We start from the raw sequence: 22,272 nt of genomic DNA, 5'->3' as shown, positions 1-22,272 counted from the left end.
TATAGCTTATGCAAGGGGATCACAAAATGTGTCAGAAGTGACACCCACCACGATCTGTCTATTAGTACAGGTACTACTACTCCCATCATGGAACAGTCTGTTCCATGCTGGGAGTAGTAGTACTACCTAAAAAATCTAAAAGAAAAAGTTAAAAATGTAAAAAACAAAACAAAAAAAAACACATTTTATTAAACACATAATTAAAATACATTAATAATAAAAAGTTTTACAAAATTCATTATAAAAAAATATATATTTTTATAATTAAATGGCCCCTCTCTAAATTTTTATATTGCCAGCTCAATTTTTATTTCTCTGCCCTACCAAATAAATTGATCCCTGTTTAAAAATAAATAAAAATTTTGTTCTAAAAAATATTAATTTCGTTAATAAATTTTTTTCCATCACTACTGCATCTTTTTTAATTTTTTTTACCCTACGAAATGTAACAAAAAAAAAAAAAAAAAGGGTATCTCCATCACTTTTTTGAATCGCTAAAGTCCAAAAAAAGAAAAACCGCCTGCAAAAACGCCAAATTTAAAACCCACATGGCATTTTTCTTGCCGTTTTTTCTCTCCCATTGTCTTCTATGGGAGGAAAACGCCAAGATTTTGCCGAAAAAAAACGCCATACTCTGAATTTGAGGACGTTTTTGAACACCAGCCTTTGAGCCCAAAAGAGCTGAAAAACGGCCAAAGAATTAAAAAAAAAACGCCAAAGGGAAAATCCACCATGTGGATCTGGCATTTTGTAGTTCACTATTGATCTGCAGCTAACATCTGGCCGTGGCGTTTTTTTCACAGAAATAGGCATTTTTAATCAGTGTTTTTGCATGAAAAACCTCAGTGGAATTCTAGACTAACCCTAACCTCTGATTTACTCATGCATGATCATTTGGAGTAGAAATGCTGTTGTAAGAGTGTATCGCCAAAAGTTAGCTGTACTGACACCGAAACATATTCTTTTTTGTTCTGTTTCTATTCTCTGCTAACTATATATGTTTTTTTTTTTGTGTTTTTTTATGTAAATTTTTTTTGTACATTATTATGGGGGCTATACAGACATCACTCTGGACATAGGCAACAATAGACAGGAAATGTCCCATGAATGAGAAATGTTACTAGGCATACTCAACAGGGAGGGGAAGGGTGAGCTGTCAGCTTCATCTAGTGTCTTTTCCAAAGACAGGTGTCAACCATAACTGTCATGCTGTACAGATAACTTTACAGCAGCCAATTTAAACTGCAAGATTTTAGGTTTATTTTATAATATAAAGGGTAAAATGAAACATTAGAAAAATACATCACTGAAACTTCTTTGAAAATATGTTTAGCAGAAAAACTTGATTACACAATTTTTTTTTTTATGGTGTATTCACACATACATGATTCTGCGCAGGATGTGAGGCGCAGGATTTGAAGTGGTGTTCAGTCATTTAGTTTACAGAAAGAAAATCCTGCGCAGGATACTGTACATGTGAATACACCATAACTGAATATTTTTTGACAATCCACAGGTCAGTGATGGGAAATTATAATACCCCGATTACAGCTGCAATGCCAAAACCATTTTGATTCAAACGAGTGACGCTAAGATCATTACAGAATCTTATGGTTTCTATGAACCCTAAGTTCAGTTTAGTTCAAATGTGAGGGAACTGGATGTTTGGGCCATAAATCCAATCCTAAAATGTAAAACTATTAAAACTCAATTATCAAAATATGTCAAGGTTTAAGTGTAGACAAGCAATAGGATGGCATGTAAGTGTGATGGCATGTAAGATACTGGTACCAAGGTACAGAAATTCCCATAGGATAACATTACTATTATATTGCTAAATAAATAAGCCATAATAGCCTGGAGATGGCAACAATTCTTGTTATGTTGGCTTAGATACAGAAGCATATCTGGTTTATTGATGAGCGGCATAGGCCATATTCAAATTTGCGATATTTCATGAATATATGGACAAATATTCATCCCATATTCACGAATTTCGTATATTTGTTCACTTTTTTTTTCTCCATGCGAAATTCGTAATAAAATTTGCAAAATGCGCATGCGCGATTATATCTTTCAACTAACTACTTTCCTATTGGTTGCTAGGGATGTTGCTAACCTCTGACAACTGTATTTGCATCCTTTTCATTGGCCCACAAGCTAAAAGAAGGGAGGGATCAGTGCCCTTTAGAGGTGCCGATATTAGCTATTCGCAAATTTTCGCATATTTGCCTTCTTCAGACCACAAGCTGGAAGCACGGAGGGATGATCACTTTTTATTTACTCAGTACACATCATTGTGATGTGTACTGTAATAAATAAAAAAAAATAAAAAACATTCGTCATAACGAATATATTTCGCTATATTCTAAATATTTGCTAAATCATGAAGTGCCGATATTGCCGATAAAAATTTGCTATTTGAATATTCCCGCTCAACACTAATCTGGTTAAGTCATGTGCAGGAAGATTTTTAGGACACCATAAAACTAAATATCTCTTTTCCAACAAATGGTATACAAAGACTGTGTGGGTGCAGACACTAGAACTACCGCCTATGCTTTCCATATGATGTCTGCATAAAACTGTATTCATTTCTAAGCACATTACCAACAATTTAAATGCAAGTAGTTATGAGAAGAAAGAAGAAAGTGATACAGTGCTACATTAGTTTCATATAAACTTCACATTTACTTTACTGGCACTTGTTTGACCTTGAAAATAAATCTCCTGAAGGTGTTAGTTGGTCCATAGGTTTTCACCCTCTAACTCCAGATGTCCATCAGGCTACTGCCTCTAGGAGTAGTCTTGGTGTAGGTGACAACTGGCCTTGCAGGCCAAGAGACACTTGTGCAAAAGAGAGGAGTTTAGGCACCAAATAAGCTCAGGGCTGACAGAGTTTGTGCTTAGTAAGTGGGCAGGTTGCACCGATTCAGTAGTCAGGAACAGGTCAAGGTCAGATACGGTTATACAGGAGGGTACATGAAAGTAAAGGGATGGTCAGGATAAAAGTCTGGGTCAATCACAACAATGGATCAGCAAATGATTAAACACCTTTTCAGAAATTGGGAGCTTGATTGCTCAGGCAGGCGTGGCTGGGGGAGCTGCCCAATATACCCGTTTTTTTTTTACAGAGATTTCCTGGGGAAGCTATTAAAGGGGTATTTCACTGGCAAGCATTCGGAACTAAATGTTCCAAATGCTGTTTTCATGCTGCGGGGGTCGGCCACTCCCCTTCTGATGTCACTGCCAAGCCCCCTCAATGCAAGTCTATGGGAGGGTGTGTGGAGTACCCCTTTAAATATGCAGGAAAGGAGTATGTACACACCCTATAGACAGACCCAGCAGCAGGAAGTGCACATCAGTAATACATTTCTTCATTTGGAACATATGTTTTTTTACAGAGGCACCATAGAGAATAAAAATGGAGTGCACGCAGTTCCGTTGTGTGAACCCTGGGGACTCTGGCCCAGATATATCAAACTGTCTGAGAGAAAAAAAAATAGAGCGATTTTCCCACAGCAACCAATCACAGCTCAGGTTTCATTTTACCAGTGCTCGTAAGCTGAGCGGTGGGAAAATCCTTCTATTTTTTTTCTCTCACAGCTTGATAAATCTGGGCCTCTGTGTTTACTATTTAGGCCTTCCCAAAAATGTTTAAATGGTTACTCCACTGCCCCAGCATTTGGAACATTTTGTTCTGAACACTGCGTACGGGCTGCGGGGGTCGTGATGTCATGGCCACACCCTTGTGTCATCACACCACGCCCCTTGTGATGTAATCACGACCCCTGCAGCCAGCACCCAGCGTTCGGAACAAAATGTTCTGAAGGCTGGGGCAGTGGAGTTCCCGTTTAACAATGAAATTGAAATACTTTTAACCCCTTAAGGACCAGGCCCATTTTGGCCTTAAGGACCAGACCAATTTTATTTTTGCATTTCAATTTTTTTCCTCATCGCCTTCTAAAAATCATAACTCTCTTATATTTCCATCCACAGACCCATATGAAGGCTTGTTTTTTGCATCACCAATTGTACTTTGTAATTACATCACTTATTTTACCTTAAAATGTACAGCGCAACCAAACAAATATTATTTATGTGGGAAAATTGAAAAGAAAACCACAATTTAGCAAATTTTGGAAGGTTTTGTTTTCACGCTGTACACTTTCCGGTAAAAATGACATGTGTTCTTTATTCTGTGGGTCAATACGATTAAAATGATACTCATTTTATACGTTTTTCTAGAATTGTACCGCTTAAAAAAAAAAATCTCAAACCATTTTAACAAAATTAGTATGTTTGAAATTGCCCTATTTTGACCACCTATAACTTTCTAATTTTTCCGTATATGGGACAATATGAGGGCTCATTTTTTGTGCCATGATCTGTAGTTTTTATGAGTATCACTTTTGCTTAGGTTTTACTTTTTATAAAATTTTTTATACATTTTTTTCCATAAAATGTGACAAAAAAGCAGCAATTTGGGACTTTTTAAAAAATGTTTACGTTTATGCCATTCACCGTACGGGATAATTAACAATATATTTTAATAGTTCAGACTTTTATGCATGCGGTGATACCAAATATGTGTATTAATTATTGTTTACGCTTTTTGGGGGGTAAAATTGGAAAAACGGACGGTTTACTTTTTATTGGGGGAGGGGATTTTTCAATTTTTTTTACTTTTTTTTATTTAATATTATATATATATATATATATATATATATATATATATATATATATATATATATATATATCAATGAAGAAAATCTGCAGCACTACTTATCCAATACAGCAGCGGGTGCCAGCGCCCCAGACCCGATCAAAGTCCATGTAATATAAATGTAGAAAAAGCGCAGCACTCCTCAATAACGTGAAAAAAAGTGGTGATTTATTGGCTCACATAGCAGCAACGTTTCTGTCCTACCATAGGACCATTTTCAAGCTTAGTGACACAACTCAAGTAGGGGGTATATATACCCAAACATATGTGTACAATCAACATCATGATCAATATAAACAATTAACAAAATAAAGTGCATAAGTGCAAAAAATGCATTGCATTACAGGCAGTGTAAACAGTATCAAAAGTGTACATTCATATTATATAAAGTGCATTACATAAAATGTGCGGTAGATTAAAAACATGCTTGAAAATCTCATAATACATATAATTGTCTATTAATAACTGCAGCTGATAACAATATTAAATAATGTATACTAGTATAGTAGTAAGTGGAGATACCTGTGAGATGCTCCTGAGCATAACAGTATGGCGCCCGCAGCATGGGACGCCGTTCTCGGCGTCTACTATTGCGAGCGACCGAGTTCCGGTCAGGTGAACATGTCACATGACTAACAGCGATCACGTGATGCTGTAGTCATGGAGCCCACAGACGCCTGGACTTGCGCCCGTGAGAAGCGTATGAATCAGATGGAGAATGGTCTAGTGTGTGAACAGCGCCCGAGGGATGGCACACAATCAATCCCAATGTATAGAGTAATAAGATATTGCACAGAATAGGAGAAATGAAATGAAATGCAAATAAAAACATAATGATAAACGAAAATGTATATAAGAAATAAAAAATAAAAAAATAAAAAAATAAAAAATAATAAATACAAATAAAATAAAATGATAAATAAATCAAAAGATATTGGTACACAAAACCAGTGTAATTCTTTATTATTAATGTTCTCTCCCTTGGGCTAGGGAAGGAGGATAAAGGCCATCTACTAGAGACCCTCCCTGGTTTGTAGGGCAACCCCGGATGTGTCCAGAAACCGGGTCACCACCCGAGGATGCCAAAGGTTCATCCAACGAACGCGAGGTTCTGTTAGGAATCCCCGGTTCGCTAGAGTTCCCACTACAGCCAATTTTGGGAGTGTGCTAATATTTAAATAGCACCATAGACTCATGCATATATAATAATATTTTAGGCCAACCTCCAGATGTCAAAATAATGAAAATAAATGATAAATTAAAATATACAAATAAAATGATAATAAATCATAATTATTTAAAGTATAAAAATAATAAAAAAATGAAAGAACTAAATACAAAGATAAACAAAATAGAAAAAGGATAGTTATCCTTTTTCTATTTTAACTATCCTTTTTCTATTTTGTTTATCTTTGTATTTAGTTCTTTCATTTTTTTTATTATTTTTATACTTTAAATAATTATGATTTATTATCATTTTATTTGTATATTTTAATTTATCATTTATTTTCATTATTTTGACATCTGGAGGTTGGCCTAAAATATTATTATATATGCATGAGTCTATGGTGCTATTTAAATATTAGCACACTCCCAAAATTGGCTGTAGTGGGAACTCTAGCGAACCGGGGATTCCTAACAGAACCTCGCGTTCGTTGGATGAACCTTTGGCATCCTTGGGTGGTGACCCGGTTTCTGGACACATCCGGGGTTGCCCTACAAACCAGGGAGGGTCTCTAGTAGATGGCCTTTATCCTCCTTCCCTAGCCCAAGGGAGAGAACATTAATAATAAAGAATTACACTGGTTTTGTGTACCAATATCTTTTGATTTATTTATCATTTTATTTTATTTGTATTTATAATTTTTTATTTTTTTATTTTTTTATTTTTTATTTCTTATATACATTTTCGTTTATCATTATGTTTTTATTTGTATTTATTTTATTTCTATTTGCATTTCATTTCATTTCTCCTATTCTGTGCAATATCTTATTACTCTATACATTGGGATTGATTGTGTGCCATCCCTCGGGCGCTGTTCACACACTAGACCATTCTCCATCTGATTCATACGCTTCTCACGGGCGCAAGTCCAGGCGTCTGTGGGCTCCATGACTACAGCATCACGTGATCGCTGTTAGTCATGTGACATGTTCACCTGACCGGAACTCGGTCGCTCGCAATAGTAGACGCCGAGAACGGCGTCCCATGCTGCGGGCGCCATACTGTTATGCTCAGGAGCATCTCACAGGTATCTCCACTTACTACTATACTAGTATACATTATTTAATATTGTTATCAGCTGCAGTTATTAATAGACAATTATATGTATTATGAGATTTTCAAGCATGTTTTTAATCTACCGCACATTTTATGTAATGCACTTTATATAATATGAATGTACACTTTTGATACTGTTTACACTGCCTGTAATGCAATGCATTTTTTGCACTTATGCACTTTATTTTGTTAATTGTTTATATTGATCATGATGTTGATTGTACACATATGTTTGGGTATATATACCCCCTACTTGAGTTGTGTCACTAAGCTTGAAAATGGTCCTATGGTAGGACAGAAACGTTGCTGCTATGTGAGCCAATAAATCACCACTTTTTTTCACGTTATTGAGGAGTGCTGCGCTTTTTCTACATTTATATATATATATATATATATATATATATATTTATTTATTTATTTATTTTACACTTTGTATGACCCCATAGGGGACTATTCATAACAATCATTTAATTGCTAATACTGTTCAATGCTATGTATAGGAGATAGCACTGATCAGTATTATCGGTGATCTTCTGCTCTGATCTGCTCGATCTCAGACCAGAGCAGAAGACCCCGGGAGACGGCCGGAGCCAGGTGACCTTCGGGGGATCTTCGGCCATCATGCTGGATGATCGGATCGCCGTGGCAGCGCTGCGGGCGATCCGATCATCCATTCAAAGTACCGCACTGCCACAGATGCCATGATCTGTATTGATCACGGCATCTGAGGGGTTAATGGCGGATATCCGCGCGATCGCGGATGGCCACCTTTACCGGCAGATCCCTGGCTGTTGATAGCAGTCGGGACATGCCGTGCATGACGCGAGCACCGCCATGGTGCGTTAAATACCATGTCACCATGACGTACATTTACATCCATTGTCGTTGAGGGGTTAAATTGTTAGCTCAATGGCTTAGTTAGTTGGCAAAATCTGCTTGGTTTTAGTGGTATTCATATGATTATGTAGGTTTCACACAGGTCTTTAGCTTACTCCCTTACACTATATAGGGCCATAAGAGTGAAGTACCCCCCCACAAAACTTCTAAAACAACACTATGTCAAAATAGCATTCTAGGAAACACGTGAAAAGGGTCAACTCAAGCAAGAGCTATTATCTTGAAAAAATACTTGGTACAGTACTAAATGTACTCAAATATGATCGAAGGATGCAGAAACATTCTGAGGAGATTTCTCAAAACCTGTGCAGAGGAAAAGTTGATTTAATTGGTTGCTATGGGCAATGGTCAACTTTTCCTCTGCACAGGTTTTGATAAATCTCCCCCTTTATCAAGGTAGGTACAAAGCACTCTCAAAGAATATCCACAGAACTGCAGGCCTATTTAGCCACCACTATCTATATATATATATATATATATATATATATATATATATATATATATATATATATATAAAAAACTCAATGGCTCTCATTTAGTATTGCAAACCCGACATGTTTTGTCGGGTTGTGCGCCAGAAATTCTGTCTGCGCCAGATTTTGCTCCAGATTCTGCACCAGAATTGAAAAAACCCCGACTAACTCTCCATTTTGCTAAGAAAACCTGAAAAAGGGGTTGAGCTGAGGAAAACCCTATAGATCAGAGCATGTGTAATAAAAAAGCAAAGTGTAGGGAAAAGTGGAAAATGTAGGGAAACCTTAGTAAATACCGTGGAAAATAAATTGTAGGGAATTAAAACTAGGGATCAACCGATATCGATCTTTTAGGGCCGATACTGATACTGTGGAGGTTAGGGCCGATAGCCGATAACTTATACCGATATTCCGGTATAAGTTATCGGCTATTTACCCTCCCCCGGCGACACCGCTGCCGATCATTGATTTAAAGTGGACGGTGACGTTGCGTTGAGGACGTCACTCGTCATTGCGCAGCACACAGCGTAACACAGGACGCCGCAGGAGCAAGAAGTAGCGCGGACCCCGGACACCGGGAACAGGTAATTATAAAACCGAGAATGGGGTAGGCAATGGGACAGCGGCGGCGGCAGTCTCTGGCCGGGTAGTGCTGTGGGGGGTACGGCGTGGTGGTGGGGGGGTGCGGCGCGGTGCGTTGGGGGTGGTGGTGCGGTGGGCGGGGGATTATCGGCAAGGTAATTGCCGATACCAATAATGTCCAAATCGTGAATATCGGCCGATAATATCAGCCAAACCGATAATCGGTCGATCCCTAATTAAAACCCACAAAGAAACCTACACAACACTTTTAATAAATAAGGGCCAATGGGGGAGATTTATCAAAACCTGTGCAAAGGAAAAGTTGCCCAGTTGCCTATAGCAACCAGATCGCTTCTTTCATTTTTAACAAAAAATTTTGCACACATTTTTGCAAAAATTTTTGCAAAAATGAAAGAAGCAAGCTGATTGGTTGCTATGGGCAACTGGGTAACATTTCCTTTGCACTGGTTTTGATAAATCTCCCCCAATGTGTGTGTATGTAGGTGTGCATGTTCCAGCATCACGTCTAAACAGCTAAAGATATTAAAATGAAACTTGGCACACATGTTACTTATATGTCAACAACAAAGATATGATAGTTGATTTAACCGTTACTTACCCCCATTTGCCAGGGGCGGCGTTTTTATTTAAAGTCCCATACAAGTCTATGGGAAATATATGTTACTGCATAACTTCCAAACGGCTGGAGATATTTAGATAATACTTGGTCACATGCTACTTATATGTCCACTTAAAATATAGGATAGTTAATTTAACCCTTAACTACCCCCATTTGTGAGTGTCTGGGTTTTTGTTTAAAGTCCCATGCAAATCAATGGGAAATGTATGTTCCCACATCAATTCTGTAAGGCTGGACATATTTCAATACCTGGTACACATATTATGGGTTGGGATAGGAGGTCGGGATAGGAGGTCAAGATAGGAGGACGGGATAGGAGGACGGGATAGGAGGACAGGATAGGAGGTCAAGATCGGAAGATGGGATATGAGGAAGGGATAGGAGGTCGGGATATGAGGACGGGATATGGGGTTGGGATATGACAACAATATATAAGGACCGGATATGAAGTCAAAAGCTTCCTCCTTTGTTTATTTTCCTCCCCAACAAGGATTAGGAAGGAAAAACAGGGCAACGCCGGGTACTCAGCTAGTATAATATAATATGGGACTAATAGAAGGGTAGCAAGATGGAAGTTGAAGTTTGTAAAGAGATTTGTGAAAATGTTCTACACCGATGAGTCAATAGAGACATGAAACTAAGGACAACTCTATTTTATATGTCTACAAATACATAGAACTTTCAATATTAAGGTTACACCAACAGTTCAACATGGTGGCACAGATGCTTTACTTTCACAGGACAATTTGTTATTACTGAAGGGCTCATGATATGCACAGTGTACCAAGAAAAGTCCACATAAAACTGGTAGTAAAAATAAAAAACTGTTGTTATGGGCTCCATTGACTCTGGAACTGCCTCAAGAGTTATAAGAAATTATGTTGTTGTTTGATGGCCAAGTGAGATGGTTGACGTTAGCCCCCTTTGGCAGTGGCTTATCTCCCATAGAAGCTTTCCAACATCAGCAGAGAGCCAGGAGGCATCTGGCCAAGAACATCACTTAAGGTCAGTAAACGTTTACCTTATGTGTATGGGCACAAAGAAACAAACATTGGTCAGATTTTCTAACTAATACAGTATGTAAAATAGAAGCACTAGATATCACAGTGGCTCATGGTGTTTGATATATTTGGCACATCGCTAGACTGTCTTGACTAGCTTAGACCACCTATTAGTTGATTTACTTAAAGGGGTACTCCGCCCCTAAACATCTTATCCACTATCGAAAGGAAAGGGATAAGATGTCTGATCGCAGGGGTCCTGCCGCTGGGGACCCCCATGATCTTGGCTGCGGCACCCCAGACATCCAATTCATGGAGCAAACTTTGCTCCGTGCCGGATGAGTGGTGATGCGGGTGGAGGCATGTAACATCACGGTCATGCCCGGCACGTGACGTCACAGCCGCGTCCCCTCAATGCAAGCCTATGGGAGCATTGAGGGGGCGTGACTGTGATGTCATGAGCAGGGCATGACCCAAAAAACTGCAATTTTTTTTTTCAGTTCAAAGGTTGGACACTTACTGTCATAACTGTCCAGATGGGAATACTCCTTTAAGTATGACAGTGAAGGCAATAGTTTGAACAAAGTCTAACAAGATGGCAGCACAACAATCTCTGGTAAGCAGAATACACACCCATTTGGGGCACTTGCTTATCTAAAACCTCTACACTAGGAGCGCACCTTTGTTTTCTTTTTCTATTTCAAAGATGGCAGCTCTATCTCCTAACCAATACCAGAGGAAAAAGCCTCTATCAGACACCTTTTCATTTGACATCCTTTCCAAGTCAGCCTCTGCTATAAGGCTGTCCACATTCACTTCAAGATGATGACCTCCATGGTCAGACTGGGATCCTGTAGACGTCATTAGTGATGGGCCACTGGTTCACATAAAGCATTAGGTGACACTACAGCCAGAAATCGACATGGTGTTTAAAATTGGTTTAAAACAGGCCCTTAACTTACAGGGCACACATGGGTGATCAGGGCACAACCGGATGCCTCAATGACATCCCAATTGACCACAGCTCTGCCGTCAACAACCTCACACAATGCTACTACCAAAGTGAGGTGTGTGAAGACTAGTATGGGGAAAAAGAACCAGGAGCAGGAGCTGACGACAGACCCCACTGACAATGCATGGTGGCTGGCAGGGGCCTGGTAGTTCAGGGATTAGCACCACACTCAGCTCCGGTCTCTGGATACGCCACCATCACCAATAGATCTCCCTGGAGAAGGTTTGGATAAGGTTTGTGGCCTGCTTCTAGCATTGAGGGCCTCTAGTAGTTGTGGCTTGCTGCTGGGATACATGTTTGGGGGCCTAAGCTGGAGGGATTGTAGACAATGATTTTAAGTAACGATTGTTATGATTTTATAGATCAGTTGTTTCAGCTCTATAGTGAACAACTGTTTCACTTTTTTGTCCACATTAGTTCATTTTTTAAACATTATTTTTTAAACACAAGGTTTGAAAAAAGAAAAAGTATCTTACCATATACTCCATATTGGAGGCAGGAGGGTAAACTTCACCTCTCAGTTTATTGTGCAAATCCAGGATGAGCTTCATATCACTGTCAGTAATGGCTCTTTTACCCCTCTGCTTGGCAACCCACCACTCTCCATCCTCATCCATATATTTTTCCAAAAGGCCCTCTAATTGGGTGGCATTAGGAATGAGCATTGTAGCAACTGTTTGGACTATGAATAGCAAGACAGTCAGCCTGAGCCACTCTTGTGCTGCACAATTCATGGTGAGAGGATTGCAAACTCTTCTAATTCGGAAGCTTAATCTAAAGTTGCATGTATTTATTTCCAAAATGTAACCTGTACAAAAAAAATAAAAAAGCCATAAAATAATCTATATTGCAGAGTGCATTCCTATACAATCATGAAATTAGAATTACAGGGGCAAGCAAGAAAACAAGAAAAATGTATACATCACCTAAAGGAAGAAACAAATACATTAATATATTCTTATTTATTAAAAAAAAAAAAGTATCACAGCATTAAGTAATCTATGCAAAAGGTGTAATGTAGACAATTAAATAGGAGATAGATTTCGGTCATTTGACACTTGACAACCCCAATTCTGCAACTCTGCTACATCTGACACATTCAACTTTGCTGCTCACCTAATTATTGGAAAGATATTACAAGGAGTAAAATGATCCCGACAGACGAGTTTTGAATCCCCTGCTGACAGTGAACACTACTGTATTTCTGCTACTAATACTGGTGTACAGTAAGTCTGGATACAACTCTAGCCTTCCAAGACCCCCAGGGCACTCCCCCATGGCTACGTGGTTGGGTTGTCACTTACTGCTGCTCCTGTATATTCAGAATTATGTCAGCTCTCCACAGGATCTCACAGAAGTGTATTAAATACTCTGTGCTGCAGGAGATACAAACAAGGAGCACCTCTCATAGTGAAGACCGATACAAAAAAAAAAGCCACTCACAGGATACAAGAAATGTAAGACGTAGCAGTTCTCTCTCCAAAGATAACCCATCAATGCATGAGCTCTCCAAGTCAGCCAAAAATACTATGTGTTTCAGCAGCTAACCCCTTCATCAGGGCCCTCCTAGGCAAATGCACTGTACCCTATATATACTGTACATATCACTTCTCAAGCTAAGATGTAAGATGAGCTGCTTCAATATTTAACTTTTAACCCATTCCGTACCAACCAAAAGTAACAATGCAACTTAATGGAGAACTCTAGCCAAAACGAACATATCTCCTATCCACAGGATAGGGGATAAGAAGCTAATTGAGGATGATTTGACCACTGGGACCCTCCATGATCTCTGCTCTCAGTGAGGGGCACATTCTTCAGATGGCACACACTCCATTAATGTCTACTGGACCGCCAAAGAGACTGCAGTACAACATTACTGGCTTCACCAGCCCTCCCATAGAAATAAATGAAATGTGCGCCATCTACCGGTAGACGACACATGCTCCTTCACTGACAGCCGGGGGCCCAGTTGTGGAGATTGCAGGGGGGGTCCCAGCAGTCAGACCTCCCGTGATCAGCTACTTATTCCCTATCCTGTGGGATCATTTTTTTTTATCAGACATCCCCTTTAAAGGGGTACTCCGCCCCTAGACATCTTATCCCCTATCCAAAGGATATGGTATAAGATGTCTGATTGCGGGGGTCCAGCTGCTTGGGCACCCCAGACATCCAGTGGACAGAGCAAACTTCGGTCCATGCTGGATGACTGGCGATCCAGAGCGCATGCTCGTGACATCACAGTCACACCCCGCTCGTGACGTCATGCCCATGCCCCCTCAATGCATGTCTATGGGAGGGGGCATCATGCCCCCTCCCATAGACTTGCATTGAGGGGGCGTAGCTGTGATGTCATGAGTGGGGTGCAGCCGTGACGTCACGAGCCTTCGCCGCTGCACCCGATGCTGTAAACGAACGCCATGTGCAGCAGGGAGATCGCGGGGGTCCCCAGTGGTGGGAACCCCTTTAAGGAACTATTTTAGTCATCACTAAGTTAGTTTTGGCTGGAGTTATTCTTTAAGAATTCTTTTAGGTAATCATTATCAGTACATTGTGACCCTTCTCCGAGTTACGGTAATTGCAGCATTCGTTCATGCCGTTCTACACAAAAAACACAACTAACATCCTATCCATGCTGAACAAAATAACACATTCAGCTTGCCTACATCTTACACATTCAGCACTTTTTGCAGCTGGAAAAGACAAATCAATCCTAACATAACATGTCAGGCGCATTTCGCTCTTCATTCTTCATGTCTGGGTACTTTTTAACAGAATTATACACTTTTTGACCATTTTCCTAAATTACACTGCCCCCTAGGATTAAGCCTTTTAAACCCGGGAATTACATTTACATGTAGAAAATGCCTGATGAATTGTATTGTTTCCAGTGGATTGGCTCGGGGACAGCTTTTTAAAGGACAGGTTCACCTGTCAGATCCGTTGCAGAAATTTCTATGGCTGAATATATAGTTGCAGGGTTGTTTTTGCAGCATGTGCATGGATTTCTGCCAGCCTCATAGAGAAGGATAGAAGAGCTGCAGGAGCTTTTCCCGAAATTGAATATCCCCTATTTAAAACCTATTATCCATTGCTTCGATAATATCATTTAAACCTTTAGTTAATATTTGTATTCTGAGAATCGAAACAAGGAGGTAAAAGATTCAATATTAACAAAACAATTAACTGTAATTTGTGTATATTTCACATGTTATATCAGTGTTTCCCAACCAGTGTGCCTCCAGCTGTTGCAAAGCTACAACTCCCAGCATGCTGGGTGTTGTAGTTTTGCAAAATCTGGAGGCACCTTGGTTGGGAAACACTGTTAATATAGCATAAATAATTGTGACCCCTCAACCACTATTAAAAATTTAACATGACCTAAGACAATTTGGGTCATCTGACGTGTCATATGGTGCTTTCAGCTGTCCAGGCATGCTGGGGGTTGTAGTTGTGCAACAGCTGGAGGCACACTGGTTGGGAAACACTGATATACAGCATAAATCATTACAACCCCGCTACAACTATTGCAAATTGAACATGACCTAAGACAATTTGGGCCATCTGACGTGTTATATGGTGCTTTCAGCTGTCCAGGCATGCTGGGGGTTGTAGTTGTGCAACAGCTGGAGGCACACTGGTTGGGAAACACTGATATAAAACATAAATCATTACAATCCCCGCTGCCACTATTGAAAATTGAACATGAACTTAGATAATTTGGGTCATCCGACGTGTCATATGGTGCTTTCGGCTGTCCGGGAATGCTGCCGGGGGGGGGGGGGGGGGGGGGGTTGTAGTTTTGCAACAGCTGGAGGCACACTGGTTGGGAAACACTGATGTAAAGCATAAATCATTACGGCAGCTTTAGGACAACATAACTTTCCGTACTCGTCTTGGAAGTAATAAGACTACGGTGCCAAGTGCTGCACTGTAAAACCCAACCACAAAATGCTGACTGGATGGATTCAGCTGCTCAGCGGAGAACAGATGAGAGCAGGACTGTTTATATACAACTTTCAAGAATTCGCTGAATTCCGTCTGCATACTTTCTGGGCGCCTTTTGTAGGAAAAAATCTCTATTGCAAAGTTCACACGTGCAATTCAGAAATAAGCTAGTAAAAGTAGTAGCAGTAGAAGTCAACAAATACAGATAAGTACCATAAGTACCATATAGTCACACACCCTCCCCCAGCACAGTCCATCCATAGCCCTGGACAGAGAACAGCGGAAAAATAAAGAGGCTAAAAGTGTGAATGAATACTTACTGCTCAGGGTGGGAAGGTAGTGCAGGGCTGTGCAGACACTTGGTAGCAGGGGGCTCTCAGAGCTGAGGGGTTGTAGCACTAGCAGCAGAGCCTGTCACTCAGTAATGGGACCAGATCAGAGAGCGGGGCTTTCAAAGCAGATCCCAACCATGGAGGAGGAGTCTTTTTGGAAAGTGCATTGAGCTCTACCCCTTCTTTCCTCCGGATTGTCATGTGCTTTCTGTGCAAGTGTTCAGGTGGGTGGTCGAATATGCCGCACAGCACAGGATTAAGACTTCTGCACAGACGTGGAGCTTGCTTGCAGTTGAGCTATCCCAGTTTTGGTATGACAGGATTGCGGATCATGTTTGCATGAGGTGATTTCAATCCTTTTAAGCTTTGCAGAAATATAATTAAAAAAAATAAAAATAGAACGTAGAAAGTTAAAGCGGTACTCCGGTGGAATTTTATATATTTTTTTTAAATCAACGGGTGCCAGAAAGTGTAAATTACCTCTATTTCAAAATCTTAATCCTTACAGTACTTGTTAGTATACCACAGAGGAAGTTCTTTTCTTTTGGAATTTATTTTCTGTCTGACCACAGTGCTCTCTACTGACACCTCTGTCCATGGACAGTTCCTGAAATGGACAGAGGTGTCAGCACACAGCACTGTGGTCAAGCAAAAAATACATTTGAAAACAACTTTCTCTGGAGCATACAGCAGCTGATAAGTACTAGAAGGATTAAGATTTTTAAATAGAAGTATTTTACAAATCTGTTTAATTTTTCGGCACCAGTTGATTTAAACATTATTTTTATTTCCACCAGAGTACCCCTTTAATGACACACTCCTCGCCATACCAGTAACTGCATGCATCGTTACCAGTATCTGCATTGCAAATGTGGCTGCTTCCTCCCTGTGCCATTTCATTCTCCCCCTTCATCCTCCCTGTGCCATTTCACCATTCCACTCACCCCCCGCTGTGTTCTTCATTACCCCCTATGCCATTTTTTCACCCCCCTTGATCACCCCCTGTGTCACTTTAATCTCCTCCATAATCCCCAGCAGTGCCACTTCATCACCCCTCCCCTCGATCCCCTCTGTGTCACTTCACCCAACCTTGAGCATCCCATGCAACTCCCCCCCCCAAGATCACATCCTGTGCCACTTTACTACCCCTACTTCATCGCCCCCCCCCCCCCCCCGCACCACTTCATAACCCCCCTCCCGCCACCTGTGCTATTTATTTCTCATCAGTCCTCAGTCCAGCAGGCTGAGGTGTCCAGCAGGTCTGATGAGTCATGTCCTCCTTTGTGGCAGTGACAAGTGATGTCCTCCTGCTCCTTTCCTTGGTGTAACCTGTCAAGGAAGTCACTTGTCAGTCCCAGCAGTCACCGCTGCTCACTGATTTAAAGTGATTGCCTGTTTAAGTAGCAATGGATGGGGCCACTTTACCCCTTAAAGGGGTACTACCCTGGAAAACATTTTTTTAAATCAACTGGTGCCAGAAAGTCAAACATATTTGTAAATTACTTCTATTTAAATATCTTAATGCTTCCAGTGCTTACCAGCTGTTGTATCTTTTTCTTTTTGAATTTCCTTTCTGTCTGACCACAGTGCTCTCTGCTGACACCTCTGTCCATTTTAGGAACTGTCCAGAATAGGATTTAATCCTCATAGCAAACCTATCCTACATTGGACAGGCACTGTGGTCGGACAGAAAGGAAATTCAAAAAGAAAAAGAACTTCCTGTAGAGCATACAGCAGATAATAAGTACTACTTAATAGAAGTAATTTACAAATTTGTTTAACTTTCTGGCACCAGTTGATTTAAAAAAAAAAATGTTTAAGGACAGACCCATTTTTTACCTTAATGACCAGGCTCTTTTTTATTTTTATTTACTGGGTCTCTATAAATGGTAATAACTTTAGAACACTTTTTTCTGAGCGGAGCGATTCTGAGATTGTTTCTTCATGACATTTTGTACTTTATATAAGTGGTGCATTTTTGTTGACACATACACATACACTGGTGCATTTTTTGTGAAAAACTCCATTGTGAAAATTTCTGACATACTTCTTTTTAATTTCCTTATGGTGTTCACTGTGCGGTAAAAGTGATGTTATTCTTTGGGTCAGTATGATTATGGTGATACCCATTTTATATAGCTTTCTATGTTTTTCCTTTTCTGAGCAAAATTCTTTTCTTGCCATTGATTTTCCAACAACCAAAACTTTTTTATTTTTCATCCGATGCCATTGAGTAAGGGCTTATTTTTTGTGGGATGAGTTGAACTTTTTAATTTCATCATTTTTGTGATACCTGCTACCTTTTGATCTTTTTTTTATTCCACTATTTGTACCAAAATTGGCGAATTTTGCGCTTTTTTGTTGTTGTTTTCTTTTTTTTTTTACGGTGTTCACCATGAGGGATAATTTACATTATAGTTTTTTAGCACACGTCATTATGGAAGTGGCAATACCTATTATGTATATGATTTGTACTTTTGAACTTTTTTGATGACAATACAGGTTTTTTTTTGCGAAAGGGACCTTTTTTTTCTTTACACTTCATACATGTATTGAACAACCTTTTATTTTTATATTTTTCACTTTTTACAGATTATACTATGCTGCAATACATTTGTACTATAGCATCATATGACCTGATGAGCTGCACACACTACAGCCTGTGGATCTCACAGGCTTCCGTAGCAGGCACACAGGAGACCATGATCTGGCCTCTTGCTGCCATAGCAACCAACAGTGAGTCGCGATCATATCGCAGAGCCGCTGTTGGGGAACAGGGGGAGCACCCTCCCCCAGTCAACATCATAGATGCCATGATCTGCCTATGGCAGTGCAGGAGATCGCTAGGTCGTATGCATACGTCCCAGTGTGCAGAGACGTATGCAGACGTCCTATAGCGGGAAGGGGTTTAAGGAAAACTTTCAGTCTGTTCACCCACACTAAACCCAAAACACAGGGTTATGGTGTGGGTGTACTGGAGTCCAACGAGTGGTCACTTACTTAAATATGTCCAGGAGGTCCTGAGATATGTGCAAAAGTCCAGAGTTATGTGTGTAGTAAGCTCCCACCTCTTGCCGCATGTACTGTGGAGCACGGAATGGCTGGCAGCGTTTCCAACCCAGCAGATTCAATCAACAAGGAAGAAGTCCAGCTCTCGAAGTACAGCATAAAACGGGAAATTTATTGTGGCTTTTTAGGCAACATACATGCAGACAGCAAACACCAACGCGGACTCTTAAACATGGCATGATAAATATTAAAAGTTAAAACCTTATAAACTCTTTTTGGAATCACGTGACCGTAGCTTCATTTCAGTATAAAGTAAGACAAGGAACTGAATTACAATACAAGGTAGGATAGGACAATAGACTTAAACAGTAATTCTACATAGTTATTGCTGCAAGCCCAATACTTAGGATATGAGAAATATACATAAATATACCAACTGTACACCATATTACAATACTATTTTTATTACTCAGGATTAAGTCTTGTCTTAGTCTTGGTGACCCCTCGTTAGAATTCTGTTCACCCATACTATAACTTAGTGTATTGGGTTTAGTGTGGGTGAACAGACTGACAGTTTTCCTCTAAGAAAGGTGACCAGCAGGGGCTTCTGTTGCAGGACAGAATGATCCCACAACACACCTGGGGGCTGCTACCGACACAATAATGTGCATCCAGTTTTAAAAGCACTCACCATCTATTGTTTGGTCTGGCCAAAAGCTTGCACACTGATTGGTCGGATTTCCATTCAATCACTGGTGAGGCTACACAGAGTCGAAACTCGCTGAAAGCATTGTATGTGGGATGGAGCGAATGTTGAGGCTATTGTGTTACTGTACTGTAAACTTTTGCACTTTTTTAACCCCTTGATGACCCCTCAGACTTTTCTTCCCCCTCATCCTGTTGGGCAAAATTGAAGAAAAAATATGGAATTGCTCAATTTTGTGGAGCAATATGTTATTTAGAGTTCTTAATACAGTAAAACTGATGTGCTAGCTTTATTTAATGGCTCAGTATGATTCCAACTGTTGTAGCTAATGGGGCCACTAGACACCAGGTATTACTGAGACTTAACATTTAAATACCACGATCATGTTTGATTGCATCATTTAAACAGTTGAATCATGTGTTGTGTCCCTGTGCGGAACACTCTTGTCCACCTGCCCTGTCAGGTGGATGTCACTTTATGGTGTCTTCTCTAGACCACAGCTCGAGGTTCAAATGTCATGCATTTTGTGATTCTTTCTAAATATATTTTCCATTGTTTAATGTACTTGGATTTTCTCTGTCATGTTTACTTTATCTTTGTAGGAGGATGAAAGGGAATTCACATGTGTGCTTTGACCAATCAGGGCCTCCTGCCCTTCTCCAGCCAAGTCTAACCAGACAGGGAGAACTTAGTCAGTGTTAGTCTAGAGAGCAGAGAGAAAAAGTGGAGGTCTAATCCAGACCTGTAACGCCGAGCAATCCGGGACCTGCTGCCTCCCCGGAGCGCTCGCGGCGTCCCTCGTTATGCAGCGCTCCGGTCAACGCCGCTAACCGCGAGCGCTGCTCCTCTGTCACCGGAGGGGACGCGATCCGTGGGACAGACGTGCCCGCTCACGGATCATGCCCCATGTCACTTACCACACGCCCGCTGCTGCTTCTTCCCCCCGCTCCCTAGGGCGTGCGCGCGCCGCTTTTCTAAGATTTAAAGGGCCAGTGCACCACTAATTGGTGCTTGCCCCAATCTGTGTAAAACACATAAAAAGCACTTCCTGTCCTTGCCAGATCTTGTTGCCTTGTGCCCTGAGAAAGCGTTTCTGTGTGTATCCCTAGCCTGTGTATCCAGACCCCTTGCTGTTGCCCCTGACTACAAACCTTGCTGCCTGCCTTGACCTTCTGCTACGTCTGACCTCGCCTTGCCTTGTCCTTGTGTGCCGCGCCTGTCTCAGCTGTCAGTGAGGTTGAGTCGCTATCGGGTGGAACGACCTGGGGGTTACCTGCCGCAGCAAGTCCATCCCGCTTTGCGGAGGGCTCTGGTGAAAACCAGTAACCCCTTAGATTCCGTTCCCCTGGTACGGCCCACGCCATCGCCTCACTGACACAGAGGATCCACTCCCATGTCCTCCCCGCATACCAGTCCGGACCCTGACAAGACCTCTGCTGTGTGCCCTGTTCCTCACCCCATGGGGACAGGCCCAAAGACCCAGTTGCACCAATTCCTGTTCCTGAGCAACATCACTCTTCACTAGGATCCCACCAACCAGGCCGCCAGTCCAGTCAAGTCTAAACTTTGGGGAGGAAGTTGCCCACAGGCGACAGAACACGTGGGGTTTAGGGGGGTGACATCTAGATCCATAACTCTTTTTGTTCTGGTCCTCCTCTCATTGTACGAAGGTTTTGCAATCTACTCTTTTTTTTGCAATGGATAAGATTATTTGCTATTTGGTGTATGTTGTATCATATTAATAAGATAATTTTTACATGCTAACTTATTATCTTTTCCTTGTGTAGACATATACCATATATCCTTATTTAGGTTATTGGTTATTCCAGACAGAGTTTTTGATATTATTGTGGCAGGCATCCTGAGTGAAAAAGTGAGTAAAAATCCTTTAGCCACTCCTCTAAAGTCCACCCTGGCTGTAAGCACCCACTTTGTATTCCCCACAGTGAAGTAGCGAAAGGCAGTTATAGTCAGCTGCTAAGTCAAATCAAGTCTAATTTCCTCAAGTCTATTTAAGTCAAGTCTAGTCACCTCAATGCTAGCTAAGTGAAGCCTGTCCAAGTCAAGGTCAGACAAGTCATATTTTTGTCAAATAGGACTACAAGTCCCAAAGTGTCTCAAAAGCAACTGTGGTTACCTACGGCATCCTTAAGTCAAATTGCACTTCCATTGAACTGTACTATTTATACCATCTGTTCACAATTGACCTAGTAAAGTTTCAAGTGGTTTCCCTAATCTTGTATTTGAGGTATTCTTTACCCGGTGCCTGGCACTGGCAACCACTTTACCTAGGAATATGAAGGGTTAACACTCCTGGCGTCACAAATCTTTATTATAGTCATACCACCCTACAAGTCTACATTACACGCCATTATCCCAACACCACAGATGGGCATCAGAGCAATCAGAGGACACAGACTTTTCATATTAAATCCTGCTAAAATAAGTCCAAACTAGTAGAAAAATGTACCACATACAAAAGATACAAAGCCATTATCCCCACTTATGGGATTCTGCAACTCTGCTCACATGCTATGGAAAATGTATACGCTCTCCATGCTACAAAAAAAAAAAATCTGAAAAAAAAAAATGCAGAACAATATGGCATGTCACTTATTACAGATAGAAACTTTAATGCTTAAAGCAAATCTGAAATGGAATGTGA

At 40.7% G+C, this 22,272-nt stretch overlaps 1 protein-coding gene across 1 annotated transcript in view; it reads right to left on the bottom strand.

The window, feature by feature from the left end:
• Window positions 1–18,958, bottom strand: part of CRISPLD1 (cysteine rich secretory protein LCCL domain containing 1) — a 127,974-nt gene extending 109,016 nt beyond the window's left edge. The window contains exons 1-3 of the mRNA XM_056522174.1: window positions 18,893–18,958; window positions 15,881–16,256; window positions 12,089–12,420 (exon numbers count right to left, since the gene is read on the bottom strand). Of these exons, the coding sequence (XP_056378149.1) occupies window positions 12,089–12,346 (258 nt within the window). The 5' untranslated portion in view covers window positions 12,347–12,420; window positions 15,881–16,256; window positions 18,893–18,958. The remainder of the gene's footprint in view (window positions 1–12,088; window positions 12,421–15,880; window positions 16,257–18,892) is intronic.
• Window positions 18,959–22,272: the final 3,314 nt, after the last annotated feature.

The sequence above is a fragment of the Hyla sarda genome, chromosome 5, assembly GCF_029499605.1.
Source record: "Hyla sarda isolate aHylSar1 chromosome 5, aHylSar1.hap1, whole genome shotgun sequence".
Lineage (NCBI taxonomy): Eukaryota > Metazoa > Chordata > Amphibia > Anura > Hylidae > Hyla > Hyla sarda.
Note: the sequence above shows the minus strand (reverse complement) of the source record. Positions and strands in the feature narration are given on the sequence as shown.